Genomic DNA, 19,645 nt, shown 5'->3' on the forward strand with positions numbered 1-19,645 from the left:
AGTAAATCAGGCATCACTTGTTAAATGCCTATCACCAAGTCAAAAGGAAATATATTTTAAAATAGCTATCATTCCTATCCTTGAATTATAATTCTGAGTCTTTAGAATATAACCTGCACTCTTCAGCCTGGCTTACAAAAACCTTCTACCTGGCCCCTGCCTATTAGTCCCATCCTGTGTCATTTCCCTGTTACCCATGGTAGCCCAACCATAGTGATCTTCTTCAGTTCCCTATATATGACAAGCCTATTCATATCCTACTGCTTTTATAAGCTCTGTTTAGGCAGATGTCTCTCTCTCTCTCTCTCTCTCTCTCTCTCTCTCTCACACACACACACACACACACACACACACACACTCCATCCTTGTATATCTGCATATCTGGCTCCTTCGTTTGTCATTAACATTTAGCCAAAATACCACCTTCTCAGAGAGATCTTCTCTGACAATCTTAAGTACTCACCTTGTCACTCACTGTAATATCACCCTATTTTAATTCTTTGCATAGTATTTTTTCTTTCTCTGATTTTCTTATTTCTGTACTTACTTTTCAATTTGTTTGCCCACCTTGTGTTAAATTTAATTCCATAAGAGAAAGCAAGTGGTCTACTTGTTCAATATTCTATTCCCAGATACTGGATGCTCAACAAATATGTTTGCATAAATGAATGAACATCAGGTCTTTGGGTGGCAGCCCTTACTCTGTATGATAAAATATATGTGCCTCTATGATTCAGTTATTATTACTGAAATTTCATAATCATCATGTCAACCTTTCTGATTAAAAATCTATCACTTCAATAAAACAAATCTATTCACAAGTCTAATTAAGGATAAAAATTGATGTAGTGGTCTATGCTTGGCTAAAATCAGTCCTATTCCATTCAAATTTTCACTAAATACCAATGCTAGAAAGTCAATTATTATTTAAGTTTTTCTACATTTGGAAGAAGAAAGAACAGGAGAAGGAAAGTAGGAGAATTATTTAAGTACACATATTGCCATGATATAAAAGATTATTTGGCTCATATATTGCCTCATCTCTGACTTGAGTGAGTAAAGGTAAATTCTCATTATCTGTTGATAAATCAAAGCTAGTTGAGATTTTTTTTCCCTGACTAAAATTAAAAGTATTTGTAAGTTCAGGAAAAACAAAACAGTCACTGTAATTTATAGGAATACAAAAATTATCAAGTGGTAGAATATCAGATCGTTTCCAAGGAAGTAAGTAAATTATATTCTAAATACTGGAGATGTAAAAGAAATATCCACTTAAAGTAAATAACTTCACATAATTTTTACGATTTATCATTTTCTTAATTTCTTCCATTTAAAACACTCAAATTTTCCTAAAATGTAAAATCAGTTTGAAGCTAGCATAATATTCCAGCCCTTGTGCTTTCCTATATACTTCATATGGAATTCCTTCTCAGGAAATTCAAGGAGTTACCCAAACTCCAGAATAAAATACTAGTATTGTATGAAAAAAAAAAAGATTTCAAGTTTCAAAACAACTATTCGATTAACAAAGAAGCCCTCATTCCAGCAAAAGTATACCGTGATGGTGAACTAATTTATTTTCAATTCTCATAGAATGCCAAGTTAAGAACAAAACATACGTGAGCTTAGATTAATGACATATTGATAGGGCAAAGTGTATTATCAAAGCTTTTGGTGAGATGTCTTTTAAGAACAGAACAATGTCAAAGAATCATTGTGGAAAGCTTAGGTGGAAACACTAAAAACTCAAAAACAGACAATTACTGAAGTAATAAAAATACCACAATAACACATCTCTTTTTACCAAAAATGAGACATATAATTTATAATCTGCTACAATACACTAAAGTAATGTAATGTAGGCTCTGCACATTAAATTGACTACTGTGCTCACTATTCAAAAAGACTGTTGTAATACATAATAATTTTTTAAACCTCCTAAAGAGAAACACACACAATGGGCCTAACTTAGGTCTACAAGAAAAGTTATAAATATCTACATGTAACAGTAAAATATTTTTTTAAAAACTCAAATACATTTAAAGAGAATTTTACCAAAATATATCAGTTATATTTAAAAAAATTGGCTGTTTTATTATATTGGTGACTGTTATATAGCAAAGTAAGGGGATAATTTTAAGACATGAACTGGAGATAAATAGGTCTTTGGGAACCTCTACTTTGGTTGGGGGTGGCAGGGGAGGGCACTGATATAAAAGAGTGATTAAGGAAGTCCTTGAGTGATTTCCCAGAGTAAAGTTAAATTTTTTTCTTGCATTCCTCTTATCCTCCCTTGGATATTCAAGTCTTCCCTCTAATTGAGTGATCTCAAAGAAAGAAAGCTTGTAATCTTAAAGACCAGTAGTTGCAGTAGATAGTTTTTTTTAAATGGCTAATGCTATGAAAGGAGTTAACAGAAGCACTGGGGAGGGAGAGAATTATACTTGTAAGGACCTAGTTATTCATTTTGCTACCAAGCCATGAAGGAGAAATCTATTTCAATGCATAAATCAATAAAACGGAGCTTTAACATGTGAGAAGTCAAGTGATAACTGATATACTTTCCTAAGCCATGTGGGCTGAAAGCTGGGTTATTTCATCATTTAAAAATTCCAGGTAGGGCATTGTGGCTCACATCTGTAATCTCAGCACTTTGGGAGGCCCAGGTGGGTGGATCACTTGAGACTGGCCTGGGCAACACGCAGGACCCCATCTCTACAAAAAAAATACAAAAATTCGCCGGGCGTGGTGACGCATTCTTATAGTCCCAGCTATTCCAAAGGCTGGGGTGGGAGGACCATCTGAACCCTGCCAGGTTAAGACTGCAGGGAGCCATGATTGTACCACTGCCTGTGTGAAAGAGTGAGACTCTGTCTCAAAAAAAAAAAAAAATCTAAACCCTTACTCTACTGTATTTTTTGGCCCCGTTAATGTATCAACAAAAAGCAACCAACATAACTCTTTGATAAAAGCTCCATTATAGACCATTTTACTTCAATGTTTGTTTTGTATGTTAGCTTTTAAGATAATACTCTAAATCGCCAGTGTCTGCTCTAGTTGTGTCAAGACCAATCAACCGAAATTACCATCACACAACCTCCCATGTCTGGGGTTCCAGGATACTAGAAAGGATGGTGGAGAATATATCTTAAGATATGGATATCCTTTTGCAGACCAAATTGCCTAAAGGGGTAGTGGATAAGGGCTATTGCAAGACTACTGTTTCCCTGTCAGGTCAGTAGTGAGGTTTCGTTGCTGCTAGGACACTAGGAAATGAGTAACATCAAGGTATTTGCAAGGTGGTTCAATGACTCTTCACACAAATCCAACTCTAAAGTAACTGTAAAGTAGCCTATCTCCCCTCAAGCAAATAAAGAGAATTGCTACATCAATGGAAGATTTTGAATAAAACTGAAAAGTAGATCTAATTCATAAGATATGGACAACTCAATGAAAAAAACATCATTAGTAAGATCAGAGAGGACTTTTTTTTTTCAAATTTTAAGGATCTAGATTTTACCAGCAGTGAGGTTCTCAACACACTGTAAGAACATAAATACAAAAACCATACATACAATCACCCAAATCTAACATTAAAGAGTAAGAATATTCTTCACCATCTAAATATTCATCATTGATATTTAATCACTATCTTTTTAATGTGAATTTGGAATCAGATTTTTGAGTTCACTTCCTTTGCCTCCAACCACTCAAATGAGTTAGTGGTTTCTTAAAAATGACTTAATCCCTAACAGATAATCAATAGTCTTCCAATCACCAAATCATGTATTTCTTCCTTTTATACTCTCTTTAACCTACATAACGCTTGAAAAACTGCTCACTTTGAACTTTCTGGAAGCTCTCACATCTGTAGCTTCTGTAATTTTGGCACTGTGACTTTCCTCTACTTTGATTATTCCTCCAGTAAGTACTATTAAAATACTTGCTCTATCCAATTTCTAATCATGGGGACTTTCTACAAATCAATCCTTAGCTCTCTCCTTCCTCTTTCCTTTGATTTCTTATTTGTCTCATACCTTGAATTGGCATTTCTGGAGGATGACTCACAGATCTCTAACTCATAGTCTTTCGAAATGAAGTCTCTTACATCCAATTTCTTTTTGAGCAGTTTAATTTAGCGGAACTAGGCTTGGCATGTTCTTTGCTCTCGGATGTCACTTTGTCCAACTGTTATACCACTTGAAAAATCTGTTCTTAAAGAGACATTTTAAAAATCCATGCATTGTTTTTCTTTGTTACTGCATTCAAAACCTTCCAGGTCACTCCCGTGTTTATTTAACAATCTGTCTTGAATAAAGCTACCAGTTTCCTTGATAACCTTACAGTCTAACTTACAGTTTTTCATCTATGCAAGCTGCATTTTCCTTGATATCTAGGGAGAATTTTTTATTAGACACATCAAACCAAGCCACATCCAAATCATTATAGATCCAAATTATTACACAAAAATAATGGAGCATTGAGCTGCTTTATTGGCTACTACCACACAATGTTTCACCAAATTAATGCATTTATCAAACACATAAGAATTATTAAGAGATGTGATAAAAGACCATGTTACTATTTTCTTTGGAATTTAGAACATAGATAGGCACATTTAATATAAAATACACAACATTTTAGATTATTAGGTATCACTGTGAAAAGTTTGCCACTACCCTCACCATCCCTGTTACTCCTAGACATCAAGCAGAATTTTGGCCCTACTGCTCCCACATTCTCTGCAAGACTTCCATAACCACACTACTCTTCCTTCTCCCTTGACTCCATCCCTTCTAAAATTTTCTACCCTGCCCTCTGCAAACCACCTTCCATGATAGCACATTTCCTTATATTCTCAATCCATCAATGAATTCTTCAACCATCAACTTCCCTGCCTACTGTCTACCTGTTATACAGCCCTGACAAAAACCCTGGCTGTTCTTCTTTGTGGCTAAATCCCAGATGCTGGATTCTGCTGGACATAATCACATACATTTACAAGCTGGAATCACCCATAAATATGATGTCCCATTTCAACCTGACTCCAAGGTTATGTCTTATCAACCCACTTTAACCTATTTTACTCCCCACAGATCTTCACATGCTTCGCCTTGTGATTCACTGTCAGCAAATAATGTCACCCTAACTTATCAAACAAGAGATTAAAACGTCAGTGATATCTCATTCAACTCTGCCATCAAACCCATGAACTTGTTGCACCTAAACACCTCCTTTTCTCTTTCCCTTCTATTATTACAACAGACAATAATGTCCCTCTTCCTGTCTTTGCTCTACACTGCCTCTCCTCTATACTTCCAAGACCACAGAACTCTTCTTCCACTGATTTTCACTTTTCCTAATACTGTTGTACCTTTTCTCTTCTATTCCTCATGTCAGTTTAGTACAGAATACATACATCATTTATATGAAATATACAGAGTGCTGGCATATGGATTCTTGAGATTACAAAAAGCACTGTGCTTATCACAACCACAATGACTTTGTTCACTGGACACTTCTATTTTCTTAACTTTAGTAATCTCTGGCAGTTTTGCTCACTCTCCCCTTGACATCTTAGCTTCTTTGGCATCACACTATCCTGGTTTTCCTTCTACTTCCCCAGCCTCTTTTTTTAAGTCTCCTCTGTGGGATCCTCTTCTGTTACAAGGTCTTTAAATGACTTTCCTTAGATATTGGTCCTAGGTCCTCTTCTTGGCCTACATGCTATTATGAGGTAATCACAATCATTGCCATTGTTTTTGCTACCATACGTAAGCTGACAAATCTTTATCTCCAGCCCAATTCTAAGTTTCAGACCCATACATCAAAATCATCAGGGTGTCTTCATTTGAATGCTCTAAGGTACTTCTAACTCACATCTGAAACTGAACATCCAATGTCATGTCCTCTGTAGCCCTCTATCCCACCTGTACCACACAAAGTTCTTTCTCTAGATTTCCCTGTCTCAGTACTGGCATTATCATAGACCTAACTAGTCAACTCAGAAAACTGTATGTCACTGCAAACTTCACTCCCCTACCATTTCCCCATATCCAGTAAGGTACTAGATCAAGTACTGTTAATTCTACCTCCTAAATAACTCTCAAATGTTTCCACTTCTCTCTATTTCCATTGATACTTTCCAATACAGGCCACTATCATCTCACCTAGAATGTTTGGATGGCTTCTGAAATGATTGTTCAGCTTCTAGTATTGCCCCCAACACCGTAGTTTATTCACCCTACTATAGCCAGAATAATCTTTGTAAAATGCAAATCTGGCCACACGATTCTTTCACTGAAATACCCACTGTTCTTAGTATAAGGGAGCTTCATTCTAGTCTTCAGTCTCATTTGCAGTCATTCTCCTTTTGAACTCTAACCTTTAATCACACTGAAATTCTTTACGTTTAGTGGAGGGCAAGCTCATAGCACAAACTCTTTACAATCATCTGGCTAACAGCTACTCATCCTTCAGGTTGTGACTTAGACAGACATCACACCTTCCTTGATCCACCATTACCACAGTTGGATTCTCCACCAATGCACTCACTGTACAACTGTTAATTCCTCTAGGAAAGCACTTACCATTCTCTATCTTCAATGATCATTTACTTTTCTCTGCTGGGTACCCCCAAATCTGGCTACTAACCATAAACACCATGGTATCTGGGACTATATTTATCTTTTTCAATGTTTTATTTCCAGCACTTAGAACAATGCCTAGCACACGCAAGGCACTTAAATATTTACTGAATGACAAAAAATAAACTTTAAAAGTGTTTTAAACTTAAGAAAAGTTGCCACTACTATAGGTTACTGGTTCTATCATATTTCATATAAAAAATAAACAATATTTGCTATATACCATGTTAGTAAGTTTAAGAAACCAGGTATCAAGAATACTATCTACACAAAATGTTCACTAAGAACTATGTGTATTAAACATGTGTATTAAATGTAAGCAAACTACACGTAGTCTATGCTCCCAAATTATGGCCACAAATTTCTTAGAAAAGTAATAATTTATTTCCTTAGCTTTCCCTTTGCCAAGTGATTATTGCTGTGCATTAACTGATTAATTCTTAATTACCATAACTTGACATTTATTTGCCAGAAAACTGTCTGCCCATTTGGTTTTATGCAAATTCTGAGATGGGTTATATTTAAAAGAAAACATGGAATAAGTGAATTTTAGGAGAAACTTCAAAGGAAAAGAGGTCAAAGAGAACAGAGGATAAAAAAGGAGAGTATATTAACTTTTGAAACTCTAAAAGGAGAAAATTCAAGTGCTAGAATTATCAGGGACAATAAAATGGAGTTCATACATTATAACTTAAGATAGGAAAGAGAAAGACATATGGAGGAAAGAGGAATTAAGCAATTATTAATTAACGTAAGTGAAGGTACTCAAACTGATAAAACAACGCAGTTTGTTCGTTCATCATTTACTAAGCAGTGCCCATGTGCCAAGCACCAGGTATACATACAGTTTCAACACAATTCCCGCCCTCATAAAGCTCACATTTGAGACAAGGAGACAAAAAATAAACAAGGAAACAAATTAATATAGGATTATATATTGTTGAGTGCTCTGAATGAATCAAAAATAATGTCAGAAAAATGGCACGTGTGAAGGCCCAAAGTTTAGAGCTGGCTTAGCATATCTGAGCAAGACCAGACAGACAAGAAGATAGCCATGCACATCACAGTCAACAGTCTGGATTTTATTGTTAATATAATGGGAAGTCACTAAAGAGTTGTAAGCCAGGGAAGAAAGTAAAAAGACTTTTTCATCTCTAAGATGACTCCAGCTAATTAGCCCAGAGTAGGGTTTACAGTACTTCAGACACCATTTTTGTACTTTAGCCAGATATCTAGATATCTTCAGCAGAACAAACCCAACTTTTAATCAAATTTAAATCCACCTCTACTATATGGAAAACAACACTAAAGATCATAATAGGACAGCATCACCTTATTATATTGACATCAGTCAACTATTATAAATTACCAATTTCTTCATTAATAAAGCCAGGACATACCCTTCTAGTTCTAAAACATGTCATTGTAATGGAAAGAAAGGAATACTTAGAAAAAAAAACAAAATTACAGGAAGCAAAACGGAGTTGGCAGGATTCTGAACATCTTGGATTTTTTTTAAGTTGCCAAATATTTTATGAATGACTATAGAAAGAAAGCTTTGGAACAGATAGTATATAAAAAGGCAAAGAAAGGTTAGGTAATTATTTAAATATATAAAAGCTATTAAGTAAGAAGGTGAATACTGTGACATACAAAATTTAAGCTAAAAACTTTAGCAATGTTTAACAAAATGCCATTCTCAAAAGAGACCTGATATGGTTTGGATGTACATCCCTTCCAAATCTCATGTTGAAATGTGACTCCCAGTGTTGAAGGAAGGTCCTGGTAGGAGGTGAATGGATCAGGGTCTGACCCTCATGAATCGTTTTGCACCATCCCCTTGGTGACAAATGAGTTCTCAGTTCACTTGAGATCTAGTTGTTTAAGAGTCTGGGACATCCCCCCTTGTCTCTTACTCCTGAGACATACCTCCTCCTGGTTTGCCTTTTGCCATGATTGTAAGCTTCCTGAGGCCCTTACCAGGAGATGCTTCCTGTACAGCCTGCGGAACCATAAGCCAATTAAAACTATTTTCTTTATAAATTACCCAGCCTCAGGTGTTTCTTCACAGTAACATAAGAACAGACTAACAAAGGATCTACTACAGAAAAATTTCTCTCATCACTGATGACATTCCAACCTCTTATAAGCTTGTGAAAATGATTCCAACAATATTATATAATTAATAGATTACGTACACCTGAATTTTGATTTTATCTTAAATTTAAAATAAAGTGATTACTTCTTCATTTTATTGGTCATTAAAGGTTAAGAACAAATAATCATAAATAGCCTAACAAATATTTTTGCTTTTTTGTTTTTAACTAAATTACTAGTAACTTGTCAGTTATTAAACTTTGATCATAGATCTTGAAATTTTATGTGGTAATTAATGTAAACTAAACTGAATAGAGCACACAGAAAATGTCATATTTTCTATGCTGTTCTCTATTTGGAAAAATAGTTAAAGCAGTTAAAAGTTTAATTCACACAGAAAATATCTCCTGAGACTTTGCATATATATCCATATCCAGATAGTTCTTTTTTCTTCGCTCACCTATTTTTCTCAACCATCCATGAAAATAAGCCAATGATACGTAGTTTGTTCTCTCCATTCCTATTATCAGGCTGTTTTTTCTAATCTTTTCCAAAATTCTCAGAATCATTCAACAGTACTATTTCTTTACAAATGTTAAAATCCAGATTTGAGAAATTAAAGACTTATCTTGTTTACTAATAGAACCTATGACAAGAAATGTTTTTAAAAATTACACATGATTTCTACACTGGCAAACCACTGAAGTGAAGTGTTTAAATACTTAGAAAATGAGTCATCCAGTAGTAACAAATTCCCTAAAGATTATGGCAGAAATGTGTAAAAAGCTTCAAAATACTTGAAGAAAGCCCAGGGAAAACATATATTGAAATAAACAAACATAATAGAAAGGTGATGATTTTCTTCAAATATGACAACCTCATTAAAATGCAACACATGTTTTTCTGTGAAAAGAAAATCAAAGAAGACGAAATAGATGCTTTATATAAAATATTTACCTATACAATGCACAAAGCCCACTATGGTTAGTAACCTTTATGGCTTTGAAGAACGAGATATTTACATATCTTTCTTTCTGCATGTGCGTGTGCGTGTGTGTGTTTTGTATATATTTTTAACAGTTGACAGCTGTTTTAGAGCATACAGAGATGCCAAGCTGAATGAGGGTCTTGATTACTTCAAGATTAGCTATCTAAAGTTTCTATTCATTTTAAGTGTTGTTAGTTGGAAGAGTCATTAGTCACTTCCTTGTCTCATAGAACATCAGCATACATTTACATTGTTAATGAACATTTGGGGTAAATGAATTAATGGCACTTTTAAACATCAATTCAGTCCTAATAACTTAGTATGTCATAGAAATGTTAGGCTAGGATATAAACGAAAAGCCTTTTTAGTAAAGGTAACTACTCATTCCTGTAAACAATAAAGAATAAAATTAATTTAAAATGTTTTTTTAACCAGGTTAAAAAAAAAAAAAAAAAAAAAACCTCAGTATTTAATGAAATAGACCATATAAAAATATGCACTTAAAAAACAAACAACAACAAAAACTACGTCCTCAAATAACCATAGCAATCAGAAAGAGTATGAAATATTTTGGTGAAACTATTTTATACACTTGACACAAAGACATTTACTTTTAAAACACCCACTTACAGAAGTACTTGCAAAATAATTTGATTTATTTAACTATGAATGCTTCTTAAGAGTATTACATTTAAGAGAAAATATCACTAGAAAAGGTGTCATGCTCAGCACTGAGATATTAAAATACTGAAATTGAAATGAGCACTATTAATTTTCGTATTATCAAATCTTAAACATAAGTCTTGAGTTCTTATTTTTAAAAAAATATAAACATTAAAAAATTAAATCACAAAAATATGCTGGAAAAATTCTCTCCCATTTTCATTAAAAACAACAATGGCATTTGTATGTAGGAGGTATTAAAGATGCACAAAAAGCATAAACATTCTGCATAAAGTTTGTTTTCTAAAGAAATAGCCATTTTAGGTGGGAGTCAATTCTTTTTTTAAATTCTCAAAACATGAGTTAAAAGCAGACCTTGACATCAGTATAAACAGAAAAAAACATTTTTTTGAATAATATAACACACATGATTTACTTTGACTAATTTCCTTTTTATAACAGTTTGTCTGTATACTTTGACTAATTTATGTTTTAAAATAGATCTTACAATCTTGATACCTGCATTTCACAAGTGAAAACTTACAAGCAGTCACTGAGTCAATGAACTTTATCAAATATTTAGTGAACTGCTTAAAAACTAAGGATAAAGCTTCAAGAATTCTTACAAACTCAATTGCTTTCGTCTAAGAAACTATGTTATTACGATCATTAAGTAAATACTGAGAAAATAATAGAGTTCTGATACATAAACATTTGATACATTGTTATAATAGGGTAGACCCTGAATACAGTCTACATTTTAACTGTCTACCATTTAAAAATTTCAGCGTATAGATCTTTAAAAATATAACACAAATTTCAGTTACTTAAAAAAAAAAAAAAAAAGAGGATGAATCAAGTCTTTTATCCTGGAATAATCTCAATCTGCTGAAGGGGGAAAAAATCCCTGAAAAATCCACACCAAAAATTTAAGATTCTTTAAAAGATGTTTGACCAAGGCCCTTTCGCATTTTCAACATTTTTTATGCTGAAGTCATTGTTCAGTTTATTATCTTCTTTTAAAGAATGACAGTGCGTTAAACATTTGGCTAATGCTTCTGTGGATAACTGAAAGCTGGCTTGTTGAAGTATTCATTAGTGTCAAGGGTGCTCTGTACATATCCAGAATAACGTACTTAACATTGGCCTGCTCAGCTTCATGAAGAGAATTACACACATGGGGTGGACACAGCTAACTGAGGACCCTCTGCTAGGTTTACCAGTACCCTACCTGCAAACAGTATTGGCATACAAAACTCACCTCCAGACTTGTTAGAGTAACTGGACAAGGGGTCAATGCCTACTTCTTGTTCTTCTGGCTGCAGAGGATGTCTAGTTTCAGATAAGGAATGATACATTGTGGGAACTGGACAATGTCACCAAAAGTAACTTCCTGGGAGGTGAAAAAATACAGAGAAAAATAATAAATTCTTTTTCTGCTATGACTGCGAATAAATATAAGACTGAAACGATTAAATGAACATTATAGACATTACCAAGTTTTTCCCAGCCTCCAGGGACTTTACCTCACATTGGTAGGCTTATGCAAAGAAGGGAAAAAGGTAACACAAAATTTCCATTTCAAAAATTTCTCAAAAATCTGAGCGTCATTTATAATCTTTATCTCAATTTTGAATATTTATTTTCAATAAATATGCTAAATTCTAAAGACAATACTCTCACATTTAGAGCATCCTTTTGTTTTACAGCCAAAATAATAAACATTCACAACAGAAACTTTCAAAATACAGAAAATATAGCAAATTAAAATGATTCATGATAGTATTAGCTAGAAATATTAGTGTTAACATTTCAGTGTATTACACATGTACTTCCTGTCTTTATTCTGGGCATTTAAAATACATATGGTTTTAAAATGATTCATAACACGCTAAACATACTTACTATGTAATCTATGAATACTTTAAATTCCGTATTTTCCTACCCAGTTTAAAAAAAATAATTGTGTGTCTATAATTTCTAATGATTCCTAGCATTCTATATATAGTCAGCACAATTTATGTAACCAATTCCTTATGTGGTAAACAAGATGTTTTCAGTTGTTCAATACTATAAACAGTCTCAAAAATAAATATCTCTCAAAAATAAATATCTTTTAGCAGTATGTCTGTATCATATCCATGATTATTTCCTTAGAATAAATTCTTAAAATTACAATAGCTGGATTAAAATATATGTTTAAAAAACAAGATTTTGGCAAATTGTGCTCTATAAAGGTTTGTACCTAATAGAACAATTCATCTCCCCTTGATTCTCATTAACAATGGATGTTTCCTCTTTGATTTTTTGAACCAATGTGATAGTCAAATTTTGTAATGTATTTGCTTGATGACTACTGAGATACTGTTTCTCTGACATTTGTTTATTGTCTTTTGTTAATGGAGTTAATTGTTATGACTGTCTTCACGATTTCTGAACATGCTTTAAGTAGTAAGGGTATTAAACCTTGGTTATATGATACATATATTTTTCTCAAAGTGTATCTGTCTTTCAGTTGTATGACATTTTTGTGACATAGGTAACTTTTTATGTGCTCAAATATATCTGTATCTCCAGTATAAAATCCACCTCTGGTGTTATACTTACAAGATTTTATAAAAAACCACCTATATTTCCTTTTGTCATTTTGAAAGTTTTCCCTCTCAATTCTAACTTATATAAATTATTCCATATTGAACAAATTTTGTTTTAAATTATTTTCAACTTCCAAGGTATACTATTTGTAAATTTTATATGTCCATAAGATGCAAATTATCTTCCCAAATCATAACTCATTCAAAAAATAAACCAAGTTCACCAATTTTCATGCAAAATAATGTAAGTAACATAATCTTTTAAATTTCAGGAGCAGCAAGGACATGAGAGGAAGAAGAAATAATAAGAGTAAAAAGAAGTGGTACAAGCAAGTCCAAATAAAATGAGTGTCTAATTTTATAGGATATGGTCTTCACCTATGGAGGAAAAGCTCCAGATATGTTCATGAATACAGAAATTCTTGATGACCTTTTACCAAAACAAAATGCCCCTCTATTCTATTTACTTTCTCTCTAAACCATCACCTTGTAAAATACTCATATACATGTTCTAATTTTTATCAGAAGTCTCCAAAACCCTCTACATCCACACAATCACAGTCAGATGTTAATAAAACCTATCGCCCTGGAATTGTGGCTAAAACAATGTAAGCAGAGGATTAAGGAAAACAAAGAACTTTGGTAGCTAACATGCAGTAAGAATATCTAAAGCTATAAATCTTAAATCCATAAATCTAGACAGTTGTCAGTATTTGCTTATGTGCGCCAATCAATAAGCATATACTGAGCACTTGCTATACAGAAGAAACTCTGGAGAAAATAATCTAGTAGAAGACAGCAAAATGTAGATGAACGGTTAGAGTATAACACAAAGTTTGATAAATTCTGTTGAATAAATAAATAAATTCAGAACCAAGGTCCTCTGCTATGCAGCAGTCACCAAATTCAAGTATCTACTGAGGTCAGGCAAAAAGCATTATTATTTATAGTTAACATTTATGCACAATGAATATATGCCAAAAACTAGTCTAAATGTTTCATGTACACTCATTTCATCCTCCTTAAAACCCAATTTATCTTGTCAATTTTATTTTCATTTTACCATAGAGAAACTGAGGTACAGAGAGAGTAAGTAATCTGTTTAGAATTACACAAGGAGTAAGTATTAAAGCCAAAATTGAAGTCATCCTGTTTGGTTCTAGAGCTCACATTCTTCCTCCTACATTAATTTGGCTCTAAATAAGTCAGTGTGACAAAAAGACCAGGTGTAAAAAAAGGGGCATAAAAAGATGCAGCCTATGAATAATTAGAACATCCTTTACTCTGCTTCAGCTTTTTCAAGACAAGCTAGAAATCCAGAATTTTACGTGAAATCTGCTAATTTGTAAGTGTTAGCAAATAATTCAAATTAAAAGAAAAATACTAGGTAGAACAGATTAAACACTTTTCAAAAATTTTTTTGGCCCAAGGGCAACTATTTTAATGTAAGATTCATATTCTCCATATATTCTGATATACTCTTAAAAATATAAAAGCAAACATTTGAGAATGTGTATTTCAAGTTAACTGCTAGATTCCTTAAATTTTCTTTAATATCCTAAACCATGTTTTCATAATCTCAGTAGCTGAATTTCTTATTTTTACAGTACACTTTCACTGTTACAGGTTTCACATACCTAAGATAAATAAATAAATGACTTTTGTGTATTTTAAACTACATTAAAAATAGACAAGTGACAAGCAAGGTGCTATCAAAGTTTATTTTTAAAAGGAGTATTTTTTAAACCCTCATCTTTACACTGTTAGAAGAAAATACTCTACCACACAATGATATTTATACATTCATTTAAGGTGCTAAAAAATACCTAACGTCTTTTTGACTCCTTAGAGAAAGTTCAAGAAGTCATTTAGTTAATTTAGCTTAAATTATAATTCTTTAGAACTTAACAAGTGTATAGTAATATCCAATAACCAGAAAACAAAATCAACCAAATACCCCAGTCTACAACCATTCTATATAATCAGGCATCCATTATATCCTAATTTATTATGCCTATAGATTGAAAATGAAACACTGAAATGTTTTTATAATTAAATAAACGTAACCAGCTGACTAGTAATAATGAGTTATTTTCAAGCAATCTGTTGAAGAAAACGTGTGGATAATGTTAGTAGTTTTCTTTTAATTGCTGATTTAAATAACCTAATTCAAAAGTAACTGATTAAGAAGTTGCTGCTTTCATTTTTTTATCGTTTTGTTTTAAAGAGCTATTTTAGCATTCTTGAATCTAAAAAAGCAACTTAAGTGTGTTGGTTACTGTTATTGGGATTACCTTGTGAAATCATAACATAATGTTGTTTTTAAACATGAAATCATTTTCCTAAGAATTTCCCAATTTGTGTTTCATAAACATTCCAGTAAGAGAAAATGATTGATTACAAAGCAGAATATCAAAGGTCTTTAATAAATTTGTCTATCTTAATATTTATGAATAAATTTTTACCTGTAAATATCAGACTATAAAAAATTAAGGGATTTTATCAGCATAAACGTAACACTTACAATGGTTCATTAGATCTCTAAATTTGATCACAAACTCCAACTTCTATCTTTGACATGCCGTACTTTTCTCTTACATAGAAGCAAGATACATATAGAGAAAAGAATATAAAGGCCAAAAACATGCCTCTTAGTAGATGACTACTTAAATCCATAATTGATAGATTTTAGTTCTCTTAAATGATATCTTCCTGTTCCTAGAATTTCTCTGGCTGATAAAAATGATGATGATGCCTAAGAATTATTTTAAATAAACAAAAGCAATCTAATTTTTCTGACTGAGAAAGCATAGTAATATACCTTCCACAATCTGGGAAAGGCCCTCTCCTTCCTTTGTTAAACTTACCATAAACAACAATTTTTCCTATTCACATGAGTTCAAAATTCCAAAAAGTCATAACTAATTTTACAATACGGTTTTAGTGCTATCTTGGGCACAGGAGTTCACAAATAGGCTAAAATTCCCATTTAAAATCCAAGACTAATCTTTAAGATAGTTGTACTGGTTTCATAAGTATAGAGGTTAGAGTATTAAATCTTAAAAGTGATCTGTCGGAAAGAAAAGACTTCTTTTGCAAATACTTAATTTTTAATAAAAGGGTAAGAGTTCAGCACTAAAGCTTAGAAGGCAGTTTTAAAGTACACTTAAAAAATCAAAGCAGTATTTTTCATGTAAAAAAAATCAATACAGGCCGCGCGCGGTGGCTCACGTCTATAATCCCAGCACTTTGGGAGGCCGAGGCGGGCAGACCATGAGGTCAGGAGTTCGAGACCAGCCTGGCCAATATGGTGAAACTCCATCTCTGCTAAAAAATACAAAAATTAGCCAGGCATGGTGGTGCGTGCCTGTAGTCCCAGCTACTCGGGAGGCTGAGGCAGAAGAATTGCTGGAACCTGGGAGGCGGAGGTTGAAGTGAGCTGAGATCATGCCACTGCACTCCAGCCTGCGCGACAGAGCAAGACTCCGTCTCCAAAAAAAAAAAAAAAAAAATCAATCAAACAATACAAGCAATATCTAAGTGAAAATCTCAAACTATTAGGATTGAACAGATAATAAGTTAGTTTAATAATATTTTCTCTTTTAAAATGGCATCACATGAACAGAACCTCTAGAAAAGGAATTTATTCTGTCTGAATATGAAATCCTATATATTTCAGCTTATATTCTCTCTTTAACTGTTTCTAATACTTAGGCACAGAATTAGCATTCTGAACTGTGTCACTCTAAAGACATTCATATTCAGAAAAGCTCATATAAGCATACTTCATTCATTTAAATTCTTGACTGATGGTAAACCTAAAAGTCAAACACTGAAATGATATGACACACTTTACATAAAGATTTCTCCTATAAGAAAAGTATACCGAAGAGCTTAAATGGACTACTTTCAGAGTCTATTATAAAAGGGAAGAAGGATGCAGCACGAATAAGTATGAGTTCTAGGTAGCATGTATTTACCATGATAGGTATTTAACCAGAAATATGACATTTGGGGTACAAAAGCAAGCTTCTCCGATAGAAGCTACATTTTCACAATTAAGAGATAGGGTAACTGAAAATCTTGTTTTTTAAAAAAATTTTTATTTAGAAATGTTGGTAGCTAAAGGTAAATTTAATGATTGGAAGTAACGATATTCTAAAGTCTTTAGTATAAGGGCAGAAAGGAGGAGAGAAGAAAGGAAAAGAAAAAAGAGGGAAAGAAAACAAAGAAAGAGAAAGAATAAAGTTTTATTTTTAAATTCTGTCAATCTTTAATGCAAGAGGGTTACACTGGACTTTAAGTTAATTAAGTATTAAAATCAATCATCTGAAAGTCTTAATATTTAATATTGTTAGATTGTATATCAAAGTAGTTTTATTATTTATTTACTCCAAACCTTTCCAGAATACTTCATTTGACAACAGGGGGTCTGTTTCTCACAAGATAAATGCATTTACAATGCCAAATAAATTATATATAAAAGCATTTGTCTTAATACATGTCATTCAATATTAAACATCACCCCTTGGTAAAACCCTGAAACCTTAACTCATTTTTACCAACCACACAATTTTACTATCCAAGTGTTGTCTAATAAATAGGTATAAGACTACAATAAGGGTCAACATATAAGAACAATGATCAAAAAAAATCAAAACAGATTGAATTCTTATAATTTTCATGCCATCAGCAAAAGCTGTTTAGGGCAAACAATTCACTGTAAATTAAAATACTAGACTCATAAACAATATACATAATGAGAAATATGCAGAATATGAGAGGTTCACAGGTAGACTTAAATATTTTATATTACAAACTAAGAATGCATTTCGCCTTTCAATATTAAAATGCTATAAAGTCATGAGAAAGTGACACTCGTGACCACATAAACCAAGAAAAAACTGAGCACTATGAGAGTTGAACTGCCTAACAGAAAGCTCTCCACAGTGTATTCTCATATGGTTTCAAAGATCTCCTGAGCAGATGCTAAAGATGCAGATACTGGGGAATTAGCTTGGCCTAGTGAACAAAACCAAACCTTTTATTATTATGTAGCCATAAGAAAACACTTTCAATTCTTGCTGTTCCTATTTTATATATTTATATATCCTATTTTATATAGATACTACCTCTAGCCATTAAACGATTCAACATGGTTTTCATAAAATCAAGCTTAATACAACCCTCAATTAGGAATTACGGAAAAATAAAATTTGAAAAGAGAAAACAGAAATCATAATTTGGTGAATTATATTAAACTGATTATAATTAAAAATATGAAAAAGGAACAAATGGCTACTCTTCATACAAACATCAAATCAAATCATTTTGTCCAAAAAAAACCAACGAACAAAAATCTCTCCTTGGTGCAAACGTGGAGAGGCCAGGGGTATGTTCAGGAACACCTCACCAATTGTGGGGCAATCCTTCTGAAAGTCCATATGAATCTGTTATTTATCCCTTGGTTTTTAGTAAGTAGTAGGGCTGGGAAACCTAAGGAAGTTTTAGTACTTAAAGATAGCCCTTTTGATTAAATAATAACAACAGCAGCAAACACATAGCACTTACTGGGAAGCAAAGCTGTTTAAACCACTATACATATTAACTCATTTAAACCTTACAACAATTCTATGAAGTAGATACTATAACACCTTTTACAGATAAGGAAACCACAAAGAAGTTATGTGACTTATTTAAGGTCACACGGCAAAGCTACCTCAAATGACAACAATCACTTAATAAGTGGCCTAACAAAAATTAAGCCAAGAATTATAGGGTAGTTTCCTTTGTTAACTATAACGTAATACCAAAGAATTCAGTTTACTTTTCTTGCATGTGAGCTGTTTCAAAATCTGAGATATTCAGATAAACAGATTCTTAATAGTTTTAAGGTGTACGCATCTTGTACAGATCACTATCTCAGAGTAAATGCATTACCTAGTAAGGAAAGCAAGTAATAAGTAAGCTGTGGATACAGCATAAATCACATATTCCTCAGCAAAATCATAACTTATAAACAAATCACACTTGATCTTTGGAATCGTTATCAAATAGCCAAAACTGTAGTTGGGGATTTAAAAACATTATTTAAGTCCCCAAATGCTGTAAATTCATATTTGTACCAGTCACTTTAGTACCAAGTGACATCACTGAGGGAAGATCAGCAGCTAAGAAGCATCACTCAGTCCTTGCTAGCCAAAGTAGCTTACATAAAAACATTTCCACATTCCTCCATTCAGTTTTATGCATCTCTTTTCCTCCTGAGGAGGCCTCTCCTCTTCACTTTTCTAAATCCTGTACATAATTCCAACACTCAACTTTTCCTTTAGGGACCACCACTAGAAGTAATTTCTCCCTGCTCTTCCACAGCAGTATTTCCCCTGCTCTGATGTGCCTCTGGGCTTGGCAGAAACATACTTTTTTATTGGAATAAGGTTTTTTTAATGGTTCCCCTCTATTTATAGCAAGTGCTAATTTGTTTAGGATAATCTGTGGCCAAAAGATTTCCTATTTACATAAATTTATTTAAAGAAAGAAAGAATTTCATGAGAGGAAAAATATTAAATAAATTATAATAAAGCAGTAAGCATAGGAAAAATCCTTAAGGTGTTATATAATAAATGATTAATGTTTTGAAAATAATGTTATAGCAG

General features: G+C 32.9%; 1 protein-coding gene across 14 annotated transcripts in view; it reads right to left on the reverse strand.

The window, feature by feature from the left end:
- TBC1D5 (TBC1 domain family member 5) overlaps nucleotides 1–19,645 on the reverse strand; it is a 571,565-nt gene that overhangs the window by 350,241 nt on the left and 201,679 nt on the right. For 13 of the 14 annotated variants that reach the window (XM_021933864.2, XM_017954351.3, XM_017954374.3 and 10 more), the window contains one exon: nucleotides 11,657–11,788. In XM_021933864.2, the coding sequence (XP_021789556.1) occupies nucleotides 11,657–11,753 (97 nt within the window). In that variant the 5' untranslated portion in view covers nucleotides 11,754–11,788. The remainder of the gene's footprint in view (nucleotides 1–11,656; nucleotides 11,789–19,645) is intronic. The other variant, XM_031662878.1, reaches the window with a different exon arrangement.

Source organism: Papio anubis, chromosome 2 (genome assembly GCF_008728515.1).
Source record: "Papio anubis isolate 15944 chromosome 2, Panubis1.0, whole genome shotgun sequence".
Taxonomy (NCBI): Eukaryota; Metazoa; Chordata; class Mammalia; order Primates; family Cercopithecidae; genus Papio; species Papio anubis.